Raw genomic sequence first — 25,914 nt, forward strand, 5'->3', positions numbered from 1 at the left:
GGCATGACATTTCAGTAATAAAGGACATTAAGCGCGGCTGTTGATACTGTGTGTGCCTGTGTAAAACTCTCTCTGAATGTTTTATATCACAACAGCGCCCTCCTGTGGATGCTCTGTTATTTTTTATTTTGTGGTCCTGCTCCGTCAAAGATCCATTATCCGAGTTTTTCCTCCATCTTGTTCTTTCCATGTTTATAAACAGAGGCTAGAGATAAAAAAAAAAAAGAAAGAAAAAAATTCTGAGTTGGGCAAACCAGCTTCACAGCAGACACCACATGTTCTTGGGGGCTGGGATGACAAGAAAAAGTGCTAGCAACCAGCTGAGCATAGCTTCAATCTGTGATATCACACCAAATCTGACAATTAAATTCACCCTTTTAATTTATCTTCATGAAACTTCATCTTAAAGAACGCCATATATGGACTTTAATCCCTGTTTATACAGTATGTTTTAACTGGTATGTCTGTTTAAATTTAAAGTGCCTTATTTAATTCCATCAGCACTGATTTAAACCTATTCAGATCCACAATCTACAAAAAGACATGAAAGTGAAAGACGAATTAACCGACAGCTTTGAATGACACCACACTAGATCACAAATCTCGAGATACTTCTTCGGTTTCCTGGTGTGACGACATGAACTGTAGCCTATCGATCGAGGTGCCCAGATGTGGCGTTCAGGGAGGGGAATTTGCAGCCTTCATTGCTGATATACTGTAGTTTATCCAGTGTCAGTGATCGCCGATATATATTTGTAGTTCATTTGTAAAAACTATTAGTCCCACATGGCACGTCTTCTCTCTGCAACATAATTCTCCAATAAACTGTCGCACATTATTCTGCAAACCAAAAGGATACGATAAAAATTAAATATACTAAATAAAGTCTATGTCCAGCCCCAAAGATCTGTGCATGTGGGATCAAATATGCTTACGTTGTTTTGACAACTTCATACTGGAAACTAAGTCAAACATGTCTACTAGTTTGCAAAATAAATATAACAGAAACCCCAGAATCCCTGAACCAAGAGGAGTGGAGTTTCCTTGTCTTTGATTAAAAAATGGGAGCTCCCGAACTGAACATATAGTTTTCTTGGTACTAAACAATTGTTTAATGAGGAGACATTTGGAGAAAAGTCCTGTCTTGTTAATGTGCTTTAACTAAACAGCAGTGTGAGCGATAACCTGTGTAACAGCAGCGTACGAGGCGACCTTGAACGCAGCACAAGTCCCGTTCCTGAGCATACTCCGGCCCCGTTCTTGCACCGACCCGGACTCCATGTTGTTCCGACAGCCACGGAGCGAACAAGTGCTCTGGCCGAAAACTCTCACGTTGCAACTCTGTGTGCGAGAAGTAAAGTGTGTTTGCGCGTGAGTGTGTGTTGACCCTCCGAAAGAAGATGGCAGACTACCGGGAAGACACCGGAGCTCGAGCCCTGCTTGCTTTACAGTCGGCACCGTGCAGTCCTGTGCGTGTTTCGGTGACCTCGCACGCCTATCACCAGCCTTCACTCGCCCTCCTAGGTCCTCCGATGATGGAAGCCCGGGCCGACGCCGGGATTCTTCCCGTGCGCCTCGCTTGTCCTCCTCCGCAGGCCCTGGCCAGGCTCGAGGGCCGGGACTTTGAGTTTGTCATGCGCCAGAGGACGGTCACCGTAGGCCGGAACTCGTCTCACGGATCAGTGGACATCAACATGGGTCATTCGAGCTTCATTTCAAGGCGACACCTGCAGATCACCTACGACGAGGCGAACGGTTTCTCCCTCCGGTGCTTGGGCAAGAATGGCGTGTTCGTTGACGGGGTGTTCCAGCGGAGAGGGGCGCCGCCGCTGCCGCTGCCCAGAGAGTGAGTGCATTTAGTTAGCATAGCTGCTATCAACAGGCTAATTATGGTAACAGTGGTTGTTGCAGGGCCACTCAACCTGTTTAATGTATGCATCAACTTATGAACAGATAGCCTTGGAACTGATGTCACGATATCATTTGTTTCCCATTTAAAGTATGCTTCCGGTTGATTCAAACTTAAAACCACATCCTCAAAATTGTATCTGAACAATTAAATAACAGCTCTTAACAGTTTTCGCGTATAGACTAGCTTTCTAAATATTTTTACAGGGAGAAAACCAATGGCGTGCAATCAAAGAGTAGACCTCCGTCTTTAAACGGCCCAACGGGGGACATATTCTGACAGGGATACAAAGTTTACCATGACACCCTTAATCAGAACGGTTTGAATTGATCTGATTATGTGTTGCTTCGGATAAGTGTACTGTAACATTGCTTTGGAAAGTGAAGCTGTTACTCATAATCTAAATGTCTTAACTGTAGCTGTAAAATATGTTTGTTATTATTTTTCCCTAAGAGTCAAGCGAAACTTCGCCTAGCTTTTTGAATTAGTGTAAACCAGCAAGCTAGTTTTAGCCGTTAGCAAATGTAGCTTCTTTTGGCCCACCGACAAGTCACAGCGCGAGCTAGTTAGCAGCGTTTTATTTGAAAGTGCCGTTGGTTGGTATTTCACTAGAGATTTGTTGCTATATTGCAATAGACATTTAAATATCAGAAATTCTAACACTTTTCACATGAAAGTCTTTTGGCTGGTAAAAGTCGTGATTCAACAGTTTTCAGGCGCTAATGTTTCTGCTGTTGAGGCTGTTAGTCGACATGTTACCGTCACATAAACATGAGTGTAAACAAACGCTCCCTCTGCTCACGAGTTTTGTTTGAAGAGGTGTGTTTGGTTTGTATTTAACGTTTTTTTTTTTAATCAAGGGGAGCAACATGGTGTATAAATGTTGTTTTGGCATTTAGCATTTTTGCACCATAGTCAAAATGTAATATTTCACCTGCACGTGTTCGACTTAGACAGCAACTGTCTTAAAAACTTACAACTTTGTGTGTGTCAATCACAGGGTGGAGCGGAAGGAGGTGGTTGCAGGGGGAAGGGGGGGTTTGTGCCCTTATCCTCTCTGATTGGCTGTAAATACTGTTTGGGGGTGTGTCGTGCATTGAACAGGAAGTACAGTCTGAAATGACATCCTCATTGCAGGAGCACATGGAGTAAACACAAGACTTACAAACCAAGGCCATATCCAGCACAGCCATATTCCCATGTGCTGCTCTGGCTCTCCTGTCTGTGTCTGATTTACACAGAATAAGCTAAAAACTAAAACGCTTTAATTTTAGAATATGACAATAATTATTTTAGTTAAACTGCTAAAATATGTTACTGCTTTGCATCACACTGGATAAATTAGATGATTTGAAACTACTTAGCAGAAAATACTTCAAATAAACAAATCTTTACAGTTTACTTTAAATTGAGTACAATACAGCACAACACTTGTGTCCATCGTATTCAAATAAAATCTTTGAATATCTGTGTTTTAGTCTGTATAATCTTGATTTGCCTAGAGACTGACTATTATTCCTATTTGTCTGTACACTGCAATATCCTTGTTAGGTTTTTAGATAACACTGAGGTCTGGACAAGAGCTGGAAGGATTCATAATTTAAAGAAAAATAAGTGGCAAGTGTTTGATATTTTTTTGCCCCCAACTTCCTAAATTTAAGGATTTGCTGTTTTTCTTTGTCATTAATGATTGTAAATGAAAAGTCTTTAGGGTTTCCGAATGTTGGACAGAAAAAGCAATTTGAAAACGTCACTTTGGGCTCCTGGAAATTGTGATTAGTTGTCTTCACAATCTTTGACATTTTAATAGACCAAACATTAGTTGTGAAAATAATCTGCAGATTTAGACTCTGACTTAGCCTCTTGGAGACTTCAACATCCATGTTTTTCAGAGTTCCTCTGTATGTCTGTCTTAATGCTTTCATCGCTGTATCCTTCTTGTAACATCCATCTCCTCCAAAGTTCACTCGCAGGCTGCAGTAGATTTTATTCATTACTCTATTTTTGTTGCATTAACCCCCTATTTCTGCATTTCTTTTCTGCAGCAGTAGTTTACACACACAAATTAGGCATGATGTGTTTCTTAGACTATGCAGTTTGAAGTATAATTATGGCAAAGGAGCTTAATTTTAGTCCCATTGATTAAACCCTTGAACCTTCTTCCACTGTGTCTCAGAGTCTCTCACATGCCTGCAAGCAAACACTACTCAAAATGTCATGTGAGTTCTTTGAACAGTTGCTTTCTTTTTGCTACCCGGGCATACAGCTGGGACTAGTGAAGGATATCAACAAAAGTGGTTGTATGCACAGTCTCAGCTGTGGAGCCCTGAAGCTGCTTCAGTGCTGCTGCAGGCCTGTTTCCTCCCTCACTAACACCTTTCTTGCATGGGCACTGTTGTTGGCAGAGATATCTACTATTGTTTTGGCAGCCTTTTTTTTTTCAGGAGAGAACTTGTAGAGAAAAGATGGAACATTTTGCCAAAATTTTAATTTGTTTTTATTAACAGGGAGCTTTTAGCCTCAGCTCTGCACCCATAGAGCGAGTAGAGATCAGTTCTTGCTCGATCATTTTTGTTCAGACGGGATAGTTAGGTCACAAAGATGTCACTAGTCTGAATATAAGACCTTGCTGCCTATACTTACCAGGAAAAATGAAACCAGATTACAGTAGTCATCAGGCACACACAGTTATTTTCCAGGGTTTTGTTAAGGCTTGAACTAACCTGGGCTTGGACTCATCGTTAGGTTATTGTAGCAGTTGTCAAGACCTGCTTAAAGAAGAGGAAATGCAGGTTAGCGGGTGGTGTGTTGATTCTACACACCAGCCTTTTGTCTGCAGAGGGTGTTGACTTAAGATGTTGTTTATATTATAAACATTCTGTAATAGCTAAGGGGGGAGGTTTTATTGCTTAATTTACGTATTTCTAGATGATAGAAGATCCTCAATTGTTGTTGAGCTCATTTGTCTCCACTGTGTTTTGCTCCTGTTATAACTTGATCTTTGCACATTCTATAATACTGTGCATGGTGTATTTGCACATCCAAACTCACTGCTTAGTATATCAGTGTTCTGTTGTCTATATTCTCTCTACAGTGTAGTCTATGTTTATATTGTTTAGTCGTAATTTTATAATAACAAAGGATAGTAAGGTTTTTTTCTTCTGTTCTTATCAGTGTATTTGAACATTCTGTTGTTGCTGAGCTTATTTCGCTTTGATACATGTTTCTCTCTTATTGTTTTTATGTAAATGAACCGTGTAATGCCTTCATAACCTGCTGCTGTACTACAATCATTTTCCAGTTTGGGAACGATAAAGTACCGTTACATCTGTCCACCACATGTTGTTTTCTTGGTACTGTAAATGTTGACATTTTTAGTTTTCTTTCCACATATTTTAGACTTGAGGGCTTAAAATATGAAATCTGTTATGTATGTTTATCTTGTAAATTCACAAGACAACTTGAAAAACTCTATCTCGTAAGGAAGATCATGTTATGTAATTTAAAGAGCTCCAGCAAAGCAGCTCCAGTCATGTTTTAAGACATAAAATGCTCTGCTTAAAATAGTTTTTTTCTGCAAAACTTAGCTAGCCTGAAATGTAATAATAAGTAGTAGTAACGTTAACGTAAGTAGTCAGTAGTGAGTTTGCAAAAATGACGATGACGGTTACAGCTGGCTCGCGCATCGCCGAAGTGGTTGCCATAGGTTGCACATAATGATATGCATAGCGTCACCCCGTCCATTAACAGGATTGGCTCCTTAGGTTTGTGACGTCTCAAACCTGCCAATCTGAAAACGGGTTGTTCAGCCTGTCCTTGGTACACTGCAGTTTAAAAGCAGACAGGCCCAGCCATAGAGATGACTGCTGATGTTGTTCATGATATGTCTTGTAGAATATGAAGAACACCACATGGAGATGTTTACAAGGTTAAACACTTGATTTTCACTGGAGGGGGGCTTTAAATCTCCAGAAATGTAGAATATTGTGTTTAAATGCTTCACTCTTGAGCATTATAAAGAAGAGAAGACACTAATAAAACGTTCTCTGTTTCTCTTTTCTCCAGGTGCGTGTTTCGTTTTCCCAGCACGGTAATCAAGATCCAGTTCATGTCACTCCTGGAGCCGGAGGAGCACAGAGAGAGGGAGCAGCCCGCGCTCCCCCCTCGCCCGCTTCTGCCCCACATTTCCCCTCTCAAAATCAGCATTCCCACAATGCAGCAGCACGAAGAGCACATCCGGGCGTTTGGCTCTCCGTTGCCCTCGCCCACAGGCACCATCAGGTAAGGACAGAAGCACAAAGTGACATGAACCCCAGCAGCGTGTCATACACTCACTTCATAAATGCAAAACAGATTTTTTCAGTTTTCTATAGCTATTTTTTTTATAAAGACGTGTATACAAGTTATTTCAACACTATTTAAATGTTTTCATTGAAAACACACAAATTACAGCCGACCGTCTGTTTTCACCATGTCGAGTTTGCAATCCTGCTAGCTACCGGTGCGGTGCGGTAGTTAGCAGCTTATGTCAACGTTGATTGTTGTGAGGGTGGCAGCTCCACTGGCGTTAATCACGTCGTATGCCCGTGACGAAGTGTTAGCTAGCTTATAGCGCCATTGTCTGAGTAAATACCGTAGCACAAAAAAATACCTCTCTCTGCATTTTATACCGGTTTATTGGTCGCAGCGGTATATAGGATGCAGCCCACTTTTAAAATAAGATAAGAAAAATGTATAAAAAGTGCGTCTTATACACCAAATCTTACAGCATATGTACCTGTATATGTTACTCAGTGCGTGCATGTGCTAATATTGGCTATTGTATGTGTATGTGCAAGTGTGTGTGTGTGTGTGTAATTTGACTTTATAAGCAAAAAAAAAACTCTCCCTGAAGCTTCTTCAAATTAGCAGTTGTTGATTCGATTTGTGGCATGTAATGAACGGTTCATGTAACTTCTGATCTCATCACCGGGGGGGTTTAGAAACCTTTAGGACCTTTTATACACAGTAATTAATTTGCTAAATAATTGACAAATCAAGCAATACTTAAAAATATTGGTTCCTGTAATTTAAACATTAGTATACAACATTTTACTTGGTTTTATATTTTATGTTTGTGTTGGCATTGCAGGAGGTTGCTTGTTTTTCAATATGTGAACCAGTGATAGATGGACATGAACATAGACTGGAAAACTCTCAGCAAACAGCCCTTTAATAGCTCAGTTTTGTCTTTATTTTGGGCTGTTTGCCTTCTTAGCTTGTCTCAGGTCGACTTTGAACGAAGAGCCTGCAGTGTTTCAAGCCAAGTGCTCCATGTGCTCATTTTCACTGATCATATCCTGTGTGGCTGAAGGTGTGCTCATCAGCTGCTGCAGTGTTTCTGTTAACATGGAAACCTGCACTCTAATGAGCTGTGATAGCACATGTTTGAAAATCACTGCTCTATAAATGTATACAGCATGTGCATCTGGGAAGTGGTGATGGTGCTGAGTGTGCCATCTGCTGGTGTGTTTCCGCTCCTACATCCTACATCCCACCAATGTAAGCCTGTGTGTGCCTGCCTTATATGGAATGGCTGCAGCTTCGAGCGTTGCGATTGGCTGTGGGGCAGATTGTTTTGCCTGTAGGCCGGTTTTCCGTCCATTCGTGGTTTCCTTTTTTCAGAGCCCCCTACCCCTCCTTCACAGCCCTCAGCTCCTGTTCTCTCGCACGTGGACACACAGATACACACACACTGACACACACAACACACATACAGTAAAGACGCTTGCTCATACATCTCGCCACCACTTTCACTCTGTGGCCTTTTTCGGGCAGATTGTTGTGCCACCTTCCGTAACAGCACCCACAACCAGCACATACAATGGAGGAGTATTGTGTAAAAGCACGTGCTCCCTCTTAAAACAACAACAGTGTCACTTCACAGGGTAGTAAAAGTCACTTTTCCTGTTTGGTAACTTAAATCAATTGTGTACAAAAACATTCCTCTGTCAGCACTCACACTTGTACTGCTGGCCCATGTGCACACACGTAGACGTGTCAGGGTGAACGGTTGTAGAGAAAATCCTTACTGTCTTATGGAGGAACACACAACTTTTAATGAGGTTGAAGTATGTAAAGTTACAGATAATATTATGTTTCTGAACTTAAATGTCCCCCACATACGAAGTTTTTGTTCGTCTTCATTCATCTTTCAACGCTGAGATTACTAAGTCGCTCTCAAAACACAGCCTGCAGCTTCCTGCAGTTTCCTCGGCCAAAAAATACAAACATATTCTCCCTCTCCCCGTGTCTGTGTCTGTGTCTGTGTCTGTGTCTGTGTGTGTGTGTGTGTGTGTGCGCGTGCGTGTTGCTCTCTGTTGCTGAAGGCAAATCAAAGCACACTGACTCTCCCAGAAAGCAGTGTTTACTTTACTAACAGAAGCAGGTGTGTGTTGTATAACTCGCTGTGTTTTCTCTCTGTTTTGTCTCCCAACATGACCAGATAGAACCTGGTTAATAATTAACATACTTTTGAGTATTTAAGCTTATTGTACGTTTAATGATCACTTTATGTGTTTAGAACAGCCTGGATCTGAGCTGGAAAGGTTTATAAACTTGGGTTTGTGTGTGTGGGAGATTTGGAATTTGTAGCTTCTTACTAAATCTTATCACTGATACTGAAAGCTTATATTTAATTAGATATTTAGGTTATGTAATATTGTTTAAAATGCCTTTTTATACATAATTGCAATGAAATAATTTAGAAGAACATAAAAAATTTTTTTTTTATGTATACATTTTTTTTATTCATTATTTTCAAATTGCATACAGTATTGAGTAACATACATCTATGATGTTTTGTAGTTTCTTTCCTTACTTTTACATATTCACCATGTTGGTCTCACTTTACAAACTAAACTGCTTTTAGGACTTCTTTGACAATTATTTACTTTTATTTATTATTAGGGATGCATGATATTATCGGCACGTTATCGGTATCGGCCGATTCGGGCCTGAAAATGACATATTGACTAGAGATAGACCGATGTGGTTTTTTCAGGGCCGATACTGATACCGATTATTAGTAGTCAAGGAGGCCGATAACCGATATTTGGAGCCGATGTTCATTTGAAAATATTGGCGTCAAAATTTTGAATAATACAAACTCCAACACTTAACTTTGTTGAAATGCCTTTAAGCATATGTTTATTAAACAAACAAACAAAAAGTGCAGGGAGTTCCCAGGGTCAGCAGCATCTCTGATAAAGTTAACTGAAAATTTACATAAATAAATAAATAACTTCCTGAAGTTTTATAAAGTAAATAAAACAAAGTTAAATAAAATTTGCAAAGAAATTAACTTTTTCTCCTCTCCGCCGTGTGTGTGAGCACTCTGCATGCACGGCTTTCACTGCTGATTGGCTGTTACCCGTGCCATGGCTCTGTGTGTAACCAATCAGTGCTGTGGGTGGGACAATGCTGGAGACAGAGTAGTGACTGCAGACAGAGAGGCGCGGCTGCATCAGAGCCAAAATAACCCAGTTTTATTTTTATTTTTTGAAACTTTGAATAACCCAGTTTTAAATTGATCTCTTATCGGCCGTCGGGTTTAAAACATTTTTTGCCGATATTTTCCGCCGATAAAACAACGCTTTAATCATGCCTAAATGCTCGATGATTCCCTAAAAAAAGTTGGATGAATATTATAGTTTTATTTAAAAGAAAATGTTGCATACAAATAAATAAGGCATTTTGTACATAACCAAAGTGTAAGTACTTTTCTTATCCTGCCCAGTGAATTGTGTACATTTTAAAAAGCACTGTATTATGTTACTTCTGCATCTGCCAGCGGGCCACTGCAATAAGAGTAGGCATGATATCAATTCTACTAGAGGAGAGACTTGATGTTCTTTGCAATCAGTATCGAAATTGGCAATCGGCAAAAAAGGGTTGGAAAATATCTGCAGTTCAGGCTGATGTAAGGGACTGTTTTAATGTAAATAAAGGCTTTAGGTGAAATGTATAATACACACGTTTATGGACCCGAATTAGAAAATCACTTACCATAAAATCTGGACTATTAGGTTCTCTATAGCTATTTATTAATACAAATGTGTATACAGGATATTTCAACACTATTTCAATTTATTTTCATTTTAAACACATTCAAAACACACACAAATTATAGCCTACCATCTGTTTTTCTGTCATCTGGCTCTGCATTTCATACTGGTTTATAGGATGCAGCCCACATTTTTTGATAAAATGTATTAAAGTGCGTCTTATACACCGAATTTTACGGTAAATGCTAGGTTATATTTGTCAAAGGTCTACCCAAACAGACCAGATTTCTAAGAACTTAATACTTAGTTAAAAACAAGCTGCTATGTGATATTATGCAACTGTGACCACAGCAGTTTTCACTCGTGTTGCTCCTTCATTAAGAAGAAGACTAAAATTATTCTTGCTTTATTATTTTCATACTGTTAATGTATGTGCTCCCTTAACCACCACTTCAAGCCAATAACACTGACTGTCTCCTCTCCTCTGCAGTGTTCCCAACTCATGTCCGGCCAGTCCACGAGGAGCAGGGTCTTCAGGGTATCGCTATGGACGCAACGTGACCCCTGACCTCCAGCTAGCAGCAGAGTTTGCAGCCAAGGCCGTTTCTGAGCAGAGACGAAGCATCACCGAGCAGAGAGGTGGAGGAAATGAGCCGCGGGGGGAGTCGGCGGGTGGAGACAGCCCCAAGGTGAGGACACAGTCACATCAGAATGAGTTCACTTCCCTCACAGAATTCATCATTTTAACTTAAGAGAGGCTTCTTGAGCAGTTTGTGATTTAGGATGTGTAAAACCTAACATTTGTGTCTTGTTCATCCAGGATGAGTCCAAACCACCTTATTCCTATGCACAGCTGATTGTCCAGGCCATCTCTTCAGCCCCGGACAAACAGCTGACTCTCAGTGGCATCTACGCCCACATCACCAAACACTACCCCTACTATCGCACTGCAGACAAGGGCTGGCAGGTAGGCTCTCTGTGTAAAACATCGTGTAATGGCTTTCCATGGTTTGTCCTGAAAATCCAAAATTCACAACACGACAGAATTGGAAGGCTAGCTTGGTAACAAATTATGTTTGCATGATGAAATCTGAAGACTTTTTAATAGTTATAGTCAATTATTTAAGATAAAAAGAAATAAATTCTTGACTTAAAGAGGAGGTGTTACGCTGTTTCACATTTTAAGACGTATATATAATGTTACAATGTTGGATGTTAAGACTAAACGTGGATGAAGGTTCAAATCTGTAGGTAAAAGTATGTTGGAGTTATCCCCAGGCTTCTCAGCTCAGTCTGCAGGCTGCTGTGAACTCCAGGTTTCACAGTTTTTCTACATGCTGCACTTTGTGACATCACAAACTTTGTGACATCACAAAGTGCAGCCTCAGCAGGCTTTGGAGAGCTGGTTAATCAGAATAAAGTGGGCTTGAAGGGGCGGGGTTTCTTAAAGGGACAGAGCTGACTGAGTCATCTCAGGCAGAGGCTGTATGAGGGCCTGCACAGAGCAGCAGTATGAGAAAAATTAGGAGTTTTTTAAACTGTAAATTATGCTAAGCTACTCAACAGGTATCACAGAGTGAAATATGAAATATGAATATGCTTTGGTTTGGTAGTGCTTTTTTCCCCCCCGTTTCCAGTGACTAAATACTTACTTTGCCTCCCCTCCAGAACTCAATCAGACACAACCTGTCTCTCAACCGCTACTTCCTGAAAGTGGCCCGCTCTCAGGACGAGCCTGGTAAAGGCAGTTTTTGGCGTGTGGATTCTGCGTCCGAGAGCAAGCTGGTGGAGCAGGCGTTCAGGAAAAGGCGGCAAAGAGGGGTGGCTTGCTTCAGGACGCCGTTTGGACCTCTCTCTTCGAGGTAAGTCTGTCACCTGTGGCTTTCAGCAGCACAGGCATGTGTGCACATTAGGGCTGTAACTAACTATTTTTCAATTATTGATTTATCCCAATTTGTTTTCAAAATTATTTGATGGGTCATTAAAATGTCAAAAAAGTGTGAACAATTTCTCAATTATAGTTTTCCAGAGCCAAACATGACGTCTTCATATAGCTTCTTTTTCCCCAAACACCAGTAAAAACCCCAAAGACTTTACAGCTACGATCATAAATGAGAGAGAGAGCTACAAATCCTGACATCTGACAAACTAAATCCAGCCTTTTTTGCTTAAAGAATTACTGAAACAATTAATCAACAATCAACTAGTCAGATGTTAATTTTCTTTCTAATGACTGAATGTTGCAGCTCTAATGCGCATCCACACACACGCCTGTCAGACACACTGAGTCACATGCTCTTTGGCTCCTGATTTGACTCTGATAACCCTTTCTCTCATCTCTCTGCCTCTTGCTTCTGGCTATCATTTGATTGGATAGAACAAAGTAAGTCTTTCTAGGTGCTGGAAGTGAAGGAGCTCTGTATGTCGCTGGAAGTCTCTTGATGTGTTGGTTAATTTCTTTGGTCCTTTCTCTTCCCTCTCGTTCCTTCTTTTTCAGGAGTGCCCCTGCATCCCCGACCCACCAGGGACTTCTCTCTCCTCCATCCAGCGGGCTGCAGACTCCTGAATGTCTGAGCAGGGAGGGCTCTCCCATCCCCCACGACCACCACGAGCAGCTGGCTAACAAACTGGCATCTGTGCCTGAGTACAGGTACTCTCAGAGCGCCCCAGGTGAGCCATACAGGTGCACATACATATACGCAAAATACATCCAAAGATGCACACATGGAGGCTTTCATATACAGTACGAAACAGGTGAAATTGTTGTTTGTGTCTGTGCAGGATCTCCAGTCAGTGCTCAGCCTGTCATCATGGCTGCCCCCCATCACCCTGTAGGGAAAGCCCTTGCTTTAGTTCCAGGTGGTGGCGGCCAAGTGCAGCCCATCCACCTGCTGCAGAACCCCCCTCAGTCCTCCGTCACCATGGTGCGGGTAGTGACCAGCGCCCCTCTTTCTTCCAACCCCCCGAATGGGTACAGCGCCCCCTCTGTTGGAGGAGCAGAGGGCAACAGTGAACTCAGAGGTACGGCCATGGCAATCTGTTAGAAGTAATGTTTCTTCATAAGTTGGGGGCTTTTATACTGGTTTGCATTTCTGCAGTATTGTAAAGATATTTTTGGTTTGCTTTAACCCATATATATTTTAGTGAGAGTGTGTTTGTAATCATGTTCGAGCTCTGGAGGACCACCTAAAATATTATGACAGTATTATATCTAATAATGAAAGATCTAAGCCTAAGATTGGACTACAATTTAATATTCATTGGACTGTTTGTCTTGTTGGATTACTTGAGGGTACACTTTCTTGTGTTTGTATCAGAAGCCCAGCTGAGCAGAGAGCGAGTGATCCAGACTGTGGACAGTGCGGTGCAGGGCGGGGAGGGGAGGAACTTCGCCCCTGGTTTACATCAACTACCTGTTCGTGCTGTTACCCAGAATGGCAAACACACCACTGCTGTTGTTGCAGCCAGCCTTGCTAATGCATCTGGTAGGATTTTTCAACAATCTCTGGCTTACACATGTAGCAGTCACGATGATGAAAATAGATTCATGTTTTTACTTAAAGTGATAATCTCGAAGATTTTCATTTCATTCAGTGGTGATTGAGCCGATGGCCCACTGATGAAAGCATTTGCATTTGCAATATTACAGACTGGGTGTCTGTCACAAGCGGCGCCCAGTTAGTGACGCGTTTTCCATCAGCCAGCAGTGGTTGGTCTGCCAGAGAGGGTAGGCGGAGCTAAGCGGCTGCTTTTCCGGTCTCTGCAAGTGTTGCGAGTAAACAGTAATCTACTATGGCTGAACAAACAAAGAAAAGATGGATGACTACAGATACAACTTCAACAAGAAGTGAAAATCCAAAGAAAAAGAAACAAACTCGATGCTCAGATGAAGCAAACAGTCTAAAAAGGAAAGCGACCGTCAGCGAGGAAAATCAAGAGTTACAGCCGGAGCCAACCGTGGACGTCACACATGCAACACTGTCTGGATATCTGGGAAGGGTGCTCCTACCGTTTATCGCCATAGGTGCCGCCAAAGAGAACGAAACAGAGCTCTTCGAGATTACCACTTTAAAATGTTTTTTATCTTCATAATAAGGTATATTTCAGCATGTTGAAACTTACTCCACCTGACTTCTTTCTCCTCTCCAGGCCTAAGTAGTCCTCTCCAGATCTTGGCTGCTCAGGCCTCCAGCTCCCCTCCGGTGCTGGTGAGCCGACAGCCCAATGCAGAAACTCTAGCTGAACAGCCAGGCGAGCCCCAGGCCAAGCGGCCGAAGATGGAGGACGATGGTGGGACTGAATCTGCTCAGCATCAGGTCACACCTGCCCAGCAGCCCGTCATCGTTGCAATGATGTCACAAACCCACGACCTTCGGAAGTAAAAACCAAGGGCCTCTCACCAGGTACCCGACGGACAGCCTCCTTATCGTCCCCTAACTGCTTCGCCTTTTATACTCATTTGATATGACTGCAGCCGACTCGGCCAAAACGTGTACAGGCAGCCTCTCTCAACAGAAGGGAATTCAATTATAAGGAACATATATTTTGGTCAACAATAGATGAAAACCTTTTCAAATACATTCTGAATGTATAAAGTAAATCTTTCAGGAGTTTTTCAGCTTTACAGTCTTTTTTAATGTGATCCATCATTCACTGACAACACAACACGAGGACTTTTACCTTGTGACAGCATTATGCATATTCAAATCATTTCAGCACTACTTATATTATGTGAATGTTGGATTATACATCAGATATGTTTCCTCTTGTTGATGGATCAGATGCATCAGTCTCAGGCCAAAGAACTCACCTCTCCTGCACCTGTGATAAGAGTCACTGTTTGATTTAAAACCAGGGAATGTGTGTTCAGAGATTTAAACATGGCCGACATTAACAGAAGAATCTGTGATGATCAGAGACAGACTATCCTCTAGGTGTGGACAGAAAGATAAGAGAGAACATGGCTGCATATTTTCCCAGACCAGGTCGATGTTTGGGAGACTGTTAAGAATGTGATTGTACTTTTCATAAGGCAATTCTTCCGGTTGTCTCTGTTAGAAAAGAAACATGTTAATACTGAGGTCTAGACCTGAATGTGAGGCGTCTCTTCTTCTTGCCGTCTCACACGACAAGAAAGGGGTAATGTTTTGGAAGAAGAGGCAGGAGGAAATCCAGGAATAACAAACCCAGGACTTTGCAGTTCTCGCTTCACTTCAGCTCAGCGTGTTTGTCAGTGTGAAGCTCCTCAGATTCAAGATGGTCGGCGTGATTGGGCAGAGTTGGAGCAAAGAAAGGGCAAAAAAAAAAGAAAAAAAAAAGAGGCAACTATTTGGAGTTGATTGAAGTGGAGCTAACCTAATGTAGACAAACTGATTGTTTTAATTTAGTCGTTTCTTGTTTCAGTAGTGGTAAAAGGAGAAATGGAACAGCCTGTGCGTACAGTTTTTGTTTGTCTTAGCACAGAAAAGCATTATTGGAATAATCCTTAAAGCCTTAAATATTTCTACATTTTTTTGTTGTCATTTTATTTTAACCTTTAGACAGCTTTACCTTTTTTAGATTGTTAACACAGCGCTTCTTTAACAGTACACGATCAGCGACACTACAGTGGTGACAGTTATGTTGCATCAGTAGACTTGTATCGGTTTTATCAGGGGAAGGGGCGGGACCAACACATGACCACAAACTCATCTGCTCTCTTGTCTTCTCTTTCTTCCTGTTTGGTACTTTTAACATCTTTTCCACACTTTGCTCCCCTCTCTTTTGCTTTTAACTCTCTTTGCTCTCTCCCAGTCTACCTCTGTCCTCCTCCCTCTCCTCAGCGAGCAGTCTCCAACTTTGCCGTCTCGAAAGAGGCATCAGGCTGTCGGCAATTCCTGTCACAGACGCTGCCTTGATCAGATATTCTCCAGCACTTTCTCCCCCCCCCCTCTCTCTCTTCACTCATTCTCACTCTGCCTTCAGCTTTCCCGAATGTCCTTGCACAGGCCTCATTTTTAGCTGGCAATCAGGCACATTTTGCGCAATATTTCAGTGATTGTTGTTGCACAGTACAAAAAAAAAACCACAAAAAAAAATGATGCGTAATGATTGTATGCTGCTCTATCTGCTAAATGACAAAGCGATTTAGAAGGTATTTTTTTCTCATTTTGGAAAAAAGAAAAAATATTTTGCTATGTGTAAAAACAGCTGTCATCAATACGTAAACATTCTGGAAATAGAGAAGTATATGTATTTTTAAATGTTCCTGTTTTTGTGATTTGTTAAAATGTGTAGCACAAATTAAAATTCCTCATTGACCTAAAAATAACGTTGTCTTCCCCTGTGTGACTGGCCCGTGTCGGCCATGTTGGGTTTCGATTGATTTGGTGACAATGCAAGTATCCAACAATCTTTATTCTTAAGTACCGTCATTTTTTTTAACTGTATAAATAGTGAACAGAGAAGAATTGTCATGCATCAGATCAAAGTCATACAAACTTCCAAATGCACAATAATAAACTGTTACTGCAAAATTTAACAGAATGAAAAAGAGAGTAAAACAAATCTGATGGAAAAAAGGAAACGATGTTTGCCCTGACGTCCGAACATGATTAACAATAAGACGTGGAAATAAGCAAATAGTGTAACAATAACAGGAAAACAGCAACGAGTATAGGAGTAAGTGCTGCTAGGACAAGTTAAATAGTCAATCATTTTGGTCAAAAATCAGGTGAAACATTTGCAAGTGCAACACATTTGACATTTTACAGATTTTGTTTAAAAACAACCAAAGGTGCATCCCAAAGTTAACATGAGGGACTTTAAGCAGCGACGACTGAGGGACGGCTTCAGCGCCCGTGAAACATTCCAACAGGTTGCCGTGGTGATAGAAATCTAATATCACTAAGCAACGATTTGTAGCAACGGCTACTTCTGCTTCTTGCGAAAACAGCTACAATGTCTCTTAAAGAGCACTTGTTATATGCTTTAGAGGACATTTTAATAACAGATTAGGAGGTTACGTTACTTATATGAACAGTTCCAGAGTGTTATAGTAATATATAATATAATGACCTGCTTACACTGACGTTTTACTGACTACGGCAAACCAGTCTTTCCCCCGTAGTAGAGAGCTAGGCAAAGTGGAACTTTTTTTTCCTAAACTCTGTAGCTGTCCCTTCACCTGTCACTGCTCAAAGTCCCTATTGAAAATTGTTGCCCCGCTGTCCTTCAGTGCCTTGTGTGGCAGTCACATCTTATTCAGAGTCAGTGAACATCTCGACCTGCAGCTGTGCAGAGGGCGGAGGGTCACAGCTCCTGACTCGGTGATTCAGGGCGTCTCAGGGGAGCAGAGCTGAGGTCAGAGCAGAAAACTCACTAAGCATGGCACTTTTTTTCCCCTTGCAGTGACCCAGGCTTTGAATCAAGGACTTTATAAATGTGACCTGTGTTGTTCTAGCCTGAGCTCTATTAAAAAATTTGTCAGCCAAATTACATAAACAAGCATGTCCTTTCTGGTACCTAGCCATGCAGAAAGTTTTGGCTTAACCTGTCTAGATTTGTAGATATGCCTTTGGCATGTCTGCGTCCTCCAAAATATAATTGGGATGAATGTTATTTTGTTTTTTGTGCTCATAGAATTTAATATTTAGTCAGATTACACAGAACACTTCTGTTGAATTTACAACAAAATCCAGCAATATAGGGTTAGAGACTGAAATGTTCGGTAGTAAGAGAGGCGTAACAGAGGTGAAACGGCGTCTGTGTAAACAGCGGAGCCAGCAGGGCCGGACAGCGCTGTGTGTGTGTGTATTTGAAGCACGCTGTTTGTTTACATCTGTTTGATTTGCTTCCACAATGCCGGAACTTGCTCGGTCCAATGTAAAATAGCAAAGGCTGCATGATGGCGGATCTTCGCTACAGCGCTGAGGCGAACCGCAGTGTAAAAAGGGCTATAGAGACAGACAACCTTTCACACTCAAGTTCACACCTACAGGCAATTTAGAGTCACCGATAAACCTACCGAGCATGTCTTTGGAATGAGGGAGGAAGCCGGAGGGAAACCACACATGCACGAGGAGAACGTGCAAACGTCACACAGAAACACCCCCCGGGTCTGAACCAGGATTCAAACTAGGAACCTACTAGCTGTGAGGCGACAGCACTAACCACTGCACCACCCTGGAAACAACAGGATGTAAACTATAAAAGGATTTGTAATTTGGGTGTTACCGTTAAATCAAAATAGCAGCTAAGGACCAGTGTGAACAGTTATATGCAGTTCTGCAGTGCAAAAGTTGTGTCATATTGAAGGGCTTGAAAGAAATAAAATTTACAAACCCATAACTACACCTGTCTCATTCAAGACAACACAGTTTCCTTTTTCCATCAGTAGGATTCAGTTTTTACAGATCAGTATATTTCAGAAAAGAAAGATTTAGTAGCTCCCCAAATGCTGTTTCTCTTTTGAATGTCCAAAGTGTTGAATATTTACAAACAACTATTTACACTTCTTAACCAGATGCATACAGCACATATTCACAACAACACACTGGTTTATACGCACCAGGATTGTGCATCAGAAACTCTTGAATGAGGCATGTCTTCTTGATGATCCAGTGATTAATAATAAAGTCCCACTGCTGCTGCACGTCTCATGTGCACGTCGCACCTTAATAGTCCATCTCTTTTGCAGCGGAGGTAAAGTCCAGTGAGGTTGAGTGTGAAATGGCAGAGCTGGGCTGTAAGTGTTGACATTCTTGAGATTGATTTCTCTGCCTGTTCAGCCGCTCTCCAGTAAAAAAAGTCAACATTCGTACTAAAGCGTTGAGTCTGTTGAGCAGACGGTGAGTGCTTTGGGAGCTGCTAATAAACAGGTTTATAAAACATTCCACGTTAAAAGCACTCAATGTGTAGGACATCCAGGATCACTGAGGCTCTTCACTTTGTCTGCAAATGCTTTTAGTATTTTAAAGTACATTTTCAGTTCACTTTGTCTGAGAGCTGGGTAGCAGTTCTTTCATGCTACTTAACGTCTGCATTACTAAAACAATTACTCTAAAAACAGTTGGAAAAAGTCCAGAGTGTGCAGGTGCTCCTAGGGCTGACAGAGGAGACGTTAAACCTACGATCTACTGTGCTTTAAACCACATCAGACTGCATACAGGCTGGGTAGAGCTCGCTGATTAATTAGGCAACTTTCCTCGCAGCATCTTCCTTGATGTCGCGCCGGGTTACAGATTCTGTCTGTCACACAAACCCAGTAGGAGTCAGCGTGAGGGGAGCAGGTCTGGCAGCTGTGGAGAGGAGTCGCGGAGCGTCGTCTCCGGTTTGATTGCTTGGCTTTGTGCTGTCGCTGACGCTGGGTTTCACATTCACATTTAAAGCCACGTCTCTACCCGTGTGTGAGTGTGTGCGTGTTTGTGTTTACCCTGTTCATCTGTGCACACATCTGTATCCGTCATCGTCCTGCCGTCCTACGTCTTCAGTCCTGTGTGGTGTGTTGTGCCTGTCTTTGAGGAGCTCAGAGGTGGTCAGCAGGAGGAGGCGCTGATCTTCTCTGAGACGTCGGGGTCGGACTTGGCCACCAGGAAACGAAGGCGACCTCCTCCCAGACGAATCAGATCCACCGCGCTGCGAGGAGGAAAGAGAGAAAGAGTCGAGTTACATGAAGCTCAGCAGAGACAGAGTCAGGATGAAGGAGCGTCACTGGCAGGGCTCGCACTTATCAATCAAAGTGATCAATTGGTTTAAAAGGCTGACAGCCATGGTGATGGTTAACATTGAAGGAAGACTGCTCACTCTGTCATTAATGTCAATATCACCCAGTAGTATCATTAATCTCCCCCTCGCCTGTAGTTGTGTTCACAAACATCCTCTGTACCTCTGGTAGTCGGCTCCGATCAGACTGGTCCCGTTCACGGCCAGGATGCGATCTCCGATCCTCAGCCTGCCGTCGGAGGCAGCAGGTCCGTCAGGGATCAGAGTCCGGATGTAAATGCCCGGAGCGTTGAGAGGAGTGTGCTGCAGGAAGGAGAAGAACCATGTGTTGTTTATTATTCAGGTGAGCGTCTGATAGAGCTGATTAACAATTCAATTCATACCACTGCCAATGAAAATACATTGCTGCTATCTTGTTCTTTTTAACAGCCTGAAGGTGTTCTTTATAACTTCTACAGGACACTTTATGAAGCATGGTGATCAGCGGATACACGCCAGCTCTTAATCACGTCTGTTTCATGCTGTGTTACCACTTAACTCTGGCTGGTGAGACATTCAATTTACAGTGACATTAAGCAGAGAAGAGCAGCGTCTTTGCTTAAATTTATTATGAAAATTATAGGTGACAGCCGATCCACTAATAGAGGAACTAAACTGTAATGCCTTTTTGGAAAACGGATACAGAGAGCTGCTCTTTCCTTCCAGTGTTAAAGTGGTAAAAGCCTGTTAATACACTTATGGGTTTCCCTAATTTACAATAAAAACAGACTTAGCAGAAGAAATGCCCCCTCTGCCTCATTAATTATACATCAGGGCTCCTCATTATGTACTTCCACTTGCAGAACATCAGTATTGTGATATGTTGCTTGCTGGATTTTGGTGCCATCTTTTGAAAGCTTTAACTTTGTTTCTGAACTTATTTATATTGTTCTACTACTTCAAAATAACAATTACACAATATTTAGCTCTGAGCAAGTAATCTGACTGGACGAGAGTGGCGATATATAAAGAACTACATCACTGGGACTTTTCACTCTGTGTATCACTCCGCCTCAGCCAGGTGTTCTGAATACTGTAAATTAACATTAAAGCAGACCGTGTATGTCTACATTAATCAAGCTGGTACCTCTGAATCACACAGCAGACTCTTATTTCACTGGTTAATGATCGATTAAAACAAACGAATGTACGTGATAAAAAAACAGCTGATCTGTGGTCACCTGGAGACACAGAGTGCAGGAGAATGTTTGGGTTGCTTGGCAACAAAAGTCCAGGTTCAGTTAAGTTGTGGGACGAGTTGAGTTGTTGGAGCAAAAAATAATTATCAGTTGTTGATTGTTATTTTTTACTACTATTTGCTGCTTGTGTAACTTTTGTGTAAAAGCTGTGATTCGGTCGCAGCCGTGATGATATTCAGTACAACATCACGACCTTGAGTGTGACATTGCTAAAACAAATACCACATTTGTCCAAATAATTATTTAAAGGTGACATATTTTAGCTACGAAATCAATGTTCTGTTATTCTTTTATGTGTTTTTGAATCACGCTGGTAAAGTTTGTTTTGTTTTTTAAAAAATTGTACGCATATTTTAATTTTATTACTTTTTCAGTGACTGTCCTTCCTCCTGAAACCAACAAGCCAACAACTATTCAAAGGTCAGACCTTAGCAACGATTGACTAAGGGCCCGATCAGACAGGACGCGTTTTAGCAGCTGGGGGCGGCTTTTTTGTCGTCGTTTTCAATGAGGGGCTTTTTGGGTGCTGCTTTTGCGTTGCAGAGCGCCTCACGTTTTTCCGCTCTGCGCGCCTCCCGTTTTTGGGGAAACGCTCCGAGCGCCTGGAGTTGAAAAAACTTCAAGTCAAAGCAGAAAAGCGCCCGACGTCATGGGCGTTTTTTCTCATTGTCCAATTGGATGAAAGGAGAGGCGAGCCTTCTGTCAGTTTACAATATAACGGTTAGGTTAATGACAGCTATGATTCGGTGGTTACCTTAACAGCAGTAGAAAAAAAAGGCGCAGCGAGATGCTCTTTTCTTAACCATAGGCTTCAACAAAAAAGGCAGTGCGGTGCCCCTCGCAATTTACAGCCTGTAAAACGTGCACTGTCTGATCGGGCCCTAACAGTATTTGGAGTGACCGCATAGCCTCTCCCCTACATGTGTGATCCCACGTGGGGGAGCGGGCGCACTGCACTGTCACTCCAAAGTTCCAGAAAACATGGCTGCTCTGGGATCGGTTATTCAGCCTTATATGTACGAGCCAGAATCGGCAGGAGGTATCGGAAGGTTGAGTTGAAATCTTGACAACGACTTGACAACAAGCTCATGCAAGAAGGCGGCCTGGGGTGAATGACGGTGAATGATGATTGGTTGATTTCAGTGAAAGCAAAGTTCTCCATAGAAACCTGCAGCTGTTCTGAACGGCCCATTTCAGAGGCGACCTTTTTAAACATGTAATCCTGGAATTATGCAGTTTTCACTTTTTCACTGTGAACAATAAACACCCAAAAATTTGAAACCCATGAAAATATTAGATTATCCATTTAAAACATATGGTCAAAAAATCATCACAAAGTATCAGTATATATTATATTAACCTTGACTATCAGCTAAGATAACAGGTAAGACTTGCGTCTACTCACCAGGCCGTCTATGAGTCCCATGCCCAGTCCGTACGGTCCTTTGTCCAGTTCCACTACAAACACCACACACAAGTCATCAGGGAGGGGAGGGGCGCCAGGGGAGGATACAGGGAAAGGAAACTCACACCCACTAATACACCCTGCAGAGGACACGGACACCCAAGAGCACGAAAACACACACACACAGACACACACACACACAGACACAAAGACACACACAGGGTCTCTCTATGGGGTCGGACACACATAAGAAGTGTTGCTGTGCAGAAGACACACAGATACAGTGGCACATGCAGAAATGCAGCTGATCTCACACACAAACATGTGATTCTGACAAGAGCCTGCAGATGTCACACTCACTACACTGAACAGGGGAGGTGCTGCTGTCATGAGAGGAGCAGAGCTGACCAGCCAGCTCAAGCTTTTCAACGACACAGAGTGAATATCTGAGGCTGTATTTATTGAGTTTGGGCCTCTGGGCTGCTGAGGAAGTCTGAAACAACCAAACAAACACTGAACTATGATAAAGTCTTTCCTTCTTACACATCCAGCTGAGCTTTTTATTACATCTGTCTCTTTACGTTGGTTTCATGTCTAATATTAGCTCTTGTTTTGGCTCTGTATAGAGAACAATTGTACAGCACAACATTGTTTACTAGCTTGTTGCTACATCTATTTTCCTACCTTTTCTGAAGATTATTTTATGGCTTTTTGCCTTTATTATATAGGACGGTCGAAAAGAGACAGGAAATGTGGGGAGCAGAGAGTAGGCGATGACATGCACCAAATGATCGGCAGACCAGGAGTCGAGCCTGCGATCAGTGCGTCCAGGACTGTAGCCTCTGTACATGGGGAGCCTGCTCTACCGACTGAGCTAAACCAGCGGCCCTATTTTCCTGCCATACTCTGGGTACAGTAGAGAATAGTTCTACAGAAAACAACTCCTTCCTGCAGCAACAAAATATACCTACAAGAGCCCTGAGACACAGTCTAACAGTGAGTGCTGTTAAACCAAAAGCATGAGCTAAAAGAGGCCAACAATGTGTTGGGGATAGTTCTGCAGGGTCCTTTTTACAAGTGACTCCTTTTATATTCCTTGTAGTGGTTTAATCTGTTGTGATGAACAATATTGAATCAGTCCTGTTGCCTTTGATCATGAATGAATGAAAAAGCACAATGGACACTGAGCCATAAAACACAACATGCTGAATGTAACAAATGTTACTGGGTTAGTGTCTGTCTGAATACAACTTCAAAAATAAGTGAAAATCCAAAGAAGAAGAAACAAATTCGACGCTCAGATGAAGGCAAACAGTCTGAAAAGGAAAGCGACCGTCAGCGAGGAAAATCAAGAGTAACAACCGGAGCCAACCGTGGACGTCACACATGCAACACTGTCTGGATATCTGGGAAGTGTGCTCCCGCAATGACAGTTTATCACCACAGGTGCCGCCAAAGAGAACGACAGATCTTCGAGATTATCACTTTAACCTCATCTCACCCAGCATAAAAAATGTTCCAAAGAGTTCCCTGCAGTGAGATTAACATTAACATTTTAATTTTGTAAAGTTAATAAAGGTGTCTGAATTAGTAAGAAAAATTGTTCAATTCGATTCGATGTTCAAAAAAGGTTTCAAAAAGGGAAAAACATCAGGGCCTGTTTCTGGCTAAAAGAAACAACCTTAGCCTGGGTTGTTACTGTGCTTGCTTTTAGCATGCGCTGTCCATGAAATGACTAACTGAATAAAGGACTATCATACTTTTTCATTAAACGATGTGGTATTGAGGGAGGAAAAAAAGACTGAATCCTCGATATTGTTAAGAATAAACAGCAACGATAAAAGCAGCACATTTGGGGTGGACGAAATAACAAGAACACCATAAAATATGAGATCTAGTAGAAAAGATCTGCAGACAAATACTACATAAGTAAATCATCAAGTCTGTAGGGAAATGTTTAAAGCTTTTTCTGTTCCTGTTACTTTGTCCACCTCCTGTGTGTTGTTCAGCCTACCCTCCAGTCCGTTTGTGATGAGTCCGTTGGTCTTTTTACATTCTGCCAGCGTTCTGCTCGCACAGCCGTTAATCTGGGTGTTGGGGCCCGTGATCAGCCCTCCTCCTCCTCCTCCTCCTCCTTCCGGGTACAGCGGGGTGTTGGGAGGGGTCAGGAGGCAGGAAGGGTCTGGATTTGCTGTCCGGGCATGGTGAATGGTGCCGTTCCTTCTGAGGCTGTGAGTGTGGGATTGACCCGATGGTCTGTCACGTCCTCTCTCCTCTCCCGTCTCTGCCGTCACCTCGTCCCCAGGAGCCCCAGAGCGAGGGCTGCTGTGGGCCGGAGGCAACAACTCCCTCTGTGTTTGGGTTACACAAAACGACTGTAAAAGACAGTGTGAGGTCTAAAGGGACGGTGCAATGATTAGAAACGGGATGGAAAACATTTTTCTGCTGTTTTTCCTCCAATAGAAAAAGTTAACTTCCTGTTGGGGTGTTTGTTCCTGGGTCTAATTAAAGAAGATAAAAGTTGTTTTTACTTAAGATCACCATTTAATGTATTTGTAAATGTATATGTTTCTGTGTGTGCATATATGTGTCCATATAAGGGGTGCAGTAACACTAGGGATTATGGTCTAGTCGGCCGTTCCCACTAATTAGACAGCCTAAAGACTAATCAGATTAACCATGATTTAACCATGTCTAGGTTTCTGTGAGTGAGTCTGTGTATGTGTGTGCGGCTTGGCCGGAGTAGAGGCTTTTTTGTCTTTCATTTATGGGATTATGAGGAACTCCTCAACAACCACAGCTGCTGAGGCACATGGCCTGGATTACTGCTAGGTGTGTGTATTTGACAGCATGCATTCTGTGCCTTTGTGTGTGTGTGTGTGAGTCTTTCTGACCTGGACGTCGGGCCAGTCAGCTGTGTTGGTTCCGTTGGAGTGTGTGTGCACGCTGGGAGTGTTGGTGTGCGTCTGCGTCTTGGTGCGGAGCCCCCACAGGTAGTGTCGGATGTAGAGCAGCTGCCTGTAGATGCTGTCCTCGATACACTCGCTGTCCAGGTCCACTCTGAAGCCGGAGCTGGGCAGCACTATGGGAGGGTGGTTCTCAAAGCTCTCCAGGAGGTCCACTAAACACACACAAACACATGTCGACTCATCTGTACACATGTTCGGCAGTGAAGGCCTTATCTATGGTGGCTGTACAGCTCCCCCATCAGCCTGTCGCTCTTTCTGTTTAGCAGCTTTCACACCTGAAACTCTGCGAGGACTGCACAGACATTATCTACATGTCATTTACAGCTTAGGAGACTGCTAGCTGCTAGTTAGAGTGGTTAAAAACAAAAGTTTGGGACCTACTTTTTTTTGCCTTTTTTTATAGGACAGCTGAAGAGAGACAGGAAATGTGGGGAGTAGAGAGTGGGGGATGACATGCACCAAATGATCGGCAGACCGGGAGTCGAGCCTGCGATCAGTGCGGTCTGTAGCCTCTGTACATGGGGCCTGCTCGACCAACTGAGCTGAACCAGTGCCCTCTAAATTTTACATAATGGAAATGTATCCTGATTATTATCAGGTTTTTATTATGACACTGAAGTGTTGTTACGTATTCACATAAAATATG

At 42.4% G+C, this 25,914-nt stretch overlaps 2 protein-coding genes across 3 annotated transcripts in view; one reads left to right on the forward strand and one right to left on the reverse strand.

Moving 5' to 3' along the window:
• The first annotated feature begins 1,297 nt into the window (after positions 1 to 1,297).
• Positions 1,298 to 16,623, forward strand: foxk1 (forkhead box K1). 2 transcript variants are annotated; one of them, XM_069665182.1, is made up of 9 exons: positions 1,298 to 1,846; positions 5,975 to 6,190; positions 10,445 to 10,643; positions 10,775 to 10,921; positions 11,623 to 11,816; positions 12,452 to 12,624; positions 12,736 to 12,975; positions 13,272 to 13,439; positions 14,104 to 16,623. In XM_069665182.1, the coding sequence occupies exons 1-9, from the start codon at positions 1,401 to 1,403 to the stop codon at positions 14,334 to 14,336; spliced, it is 2,016 nt and encodes a 671-aa protein (XP_069521283.1). In that variant the 5' UTR covers positions 1,298 to 1,400; the 3' UTR covers positions 14,337 to 16,623. The 2 variants fall into 2 exon arrangements, with proteins under 2 accessions (XP_069521283.1, XP_069521284.1); XM_069665183.1 differs by lacking the exon at positions 14,104 to 16,623 and having other exon boundaries at positions 12,452 to 12,637; positions 13,272 to 13,358.
• The window catches only part of radil (Ras association and DIL domains), a 31,583-nt gene continuing 22,000 nt past the window's right edge, over positions 16,332 to 25,914 (reverse strand). The window contains exons 15-19 of the mRNA XM_069665181.1: positions 25,194 to 25,420; positions 24,314 to 24,650; positions 22,300 to 22,352; positions 19,820 to 19,959; positions 16,332 to 19,569 (exon numbers count right to left, since the gene is read on the reverse strand). Of these exons, the coding sequence (XP_069521282.1) occupies positions 19,470 to 19,569; positions 19,820 to 19,959; positions 22,300 to 22,352; positions 24,314 to 24,650; positions 25,194 to 25,420 (857 nt within the window). The 3' untranslated portion in view covers positions 16,332 to 19,469. The remainder of the gene's footprint in view (positions 19,570 to 19,819; positions 19,960 to 22,299; positions 22,353 to 24,313; positions 24,651 to 25,193; positions 25,421 to 25,914) is intronic.

This window comes from Semicossyphus pulcher, unplaced genomic scaffold (genome assembly GCF_022749685.1).
Source record: "Semicossyphus pulcher isolate SPU_LCO1_2020_fin unplaced genomic scaffold, fSemPul1.0.p SCAF_17, whole genome shotgun sequence".
Taxonomy (NCBI): Eukaryota; Metazoa; Chordata; class Actinopteri; order Labriformes; family Labridae; genus Semicossyphus; species Semicossyphus pulcher.

Excerpts from the sequence above, each read along its gene's own strand:
- foxk1 (XM_069665182.1), top strand. The coding sequence starts at position 1,401 with ATGGCAGACTACCGGGAAGACACCGGAGCTCGAGCCCTGCTTGCTTTA. Across the intron at positions 6,191-10,444 it reads TCGCCCACAGGCACCATCAG|TGTTCCCAACTCATGTCCGG; the intron begins GTAAGGACAGAA and ends TCTCCTCTGCAG. Across the intron at positions 13,440-14,103 it reads CAGCCTTGCTAATGCATCTG|GCCTAAGTAGTCCTCTCCAG; the intron begins GTAGGATTTTTC and ends TCTCCTCTCCAG.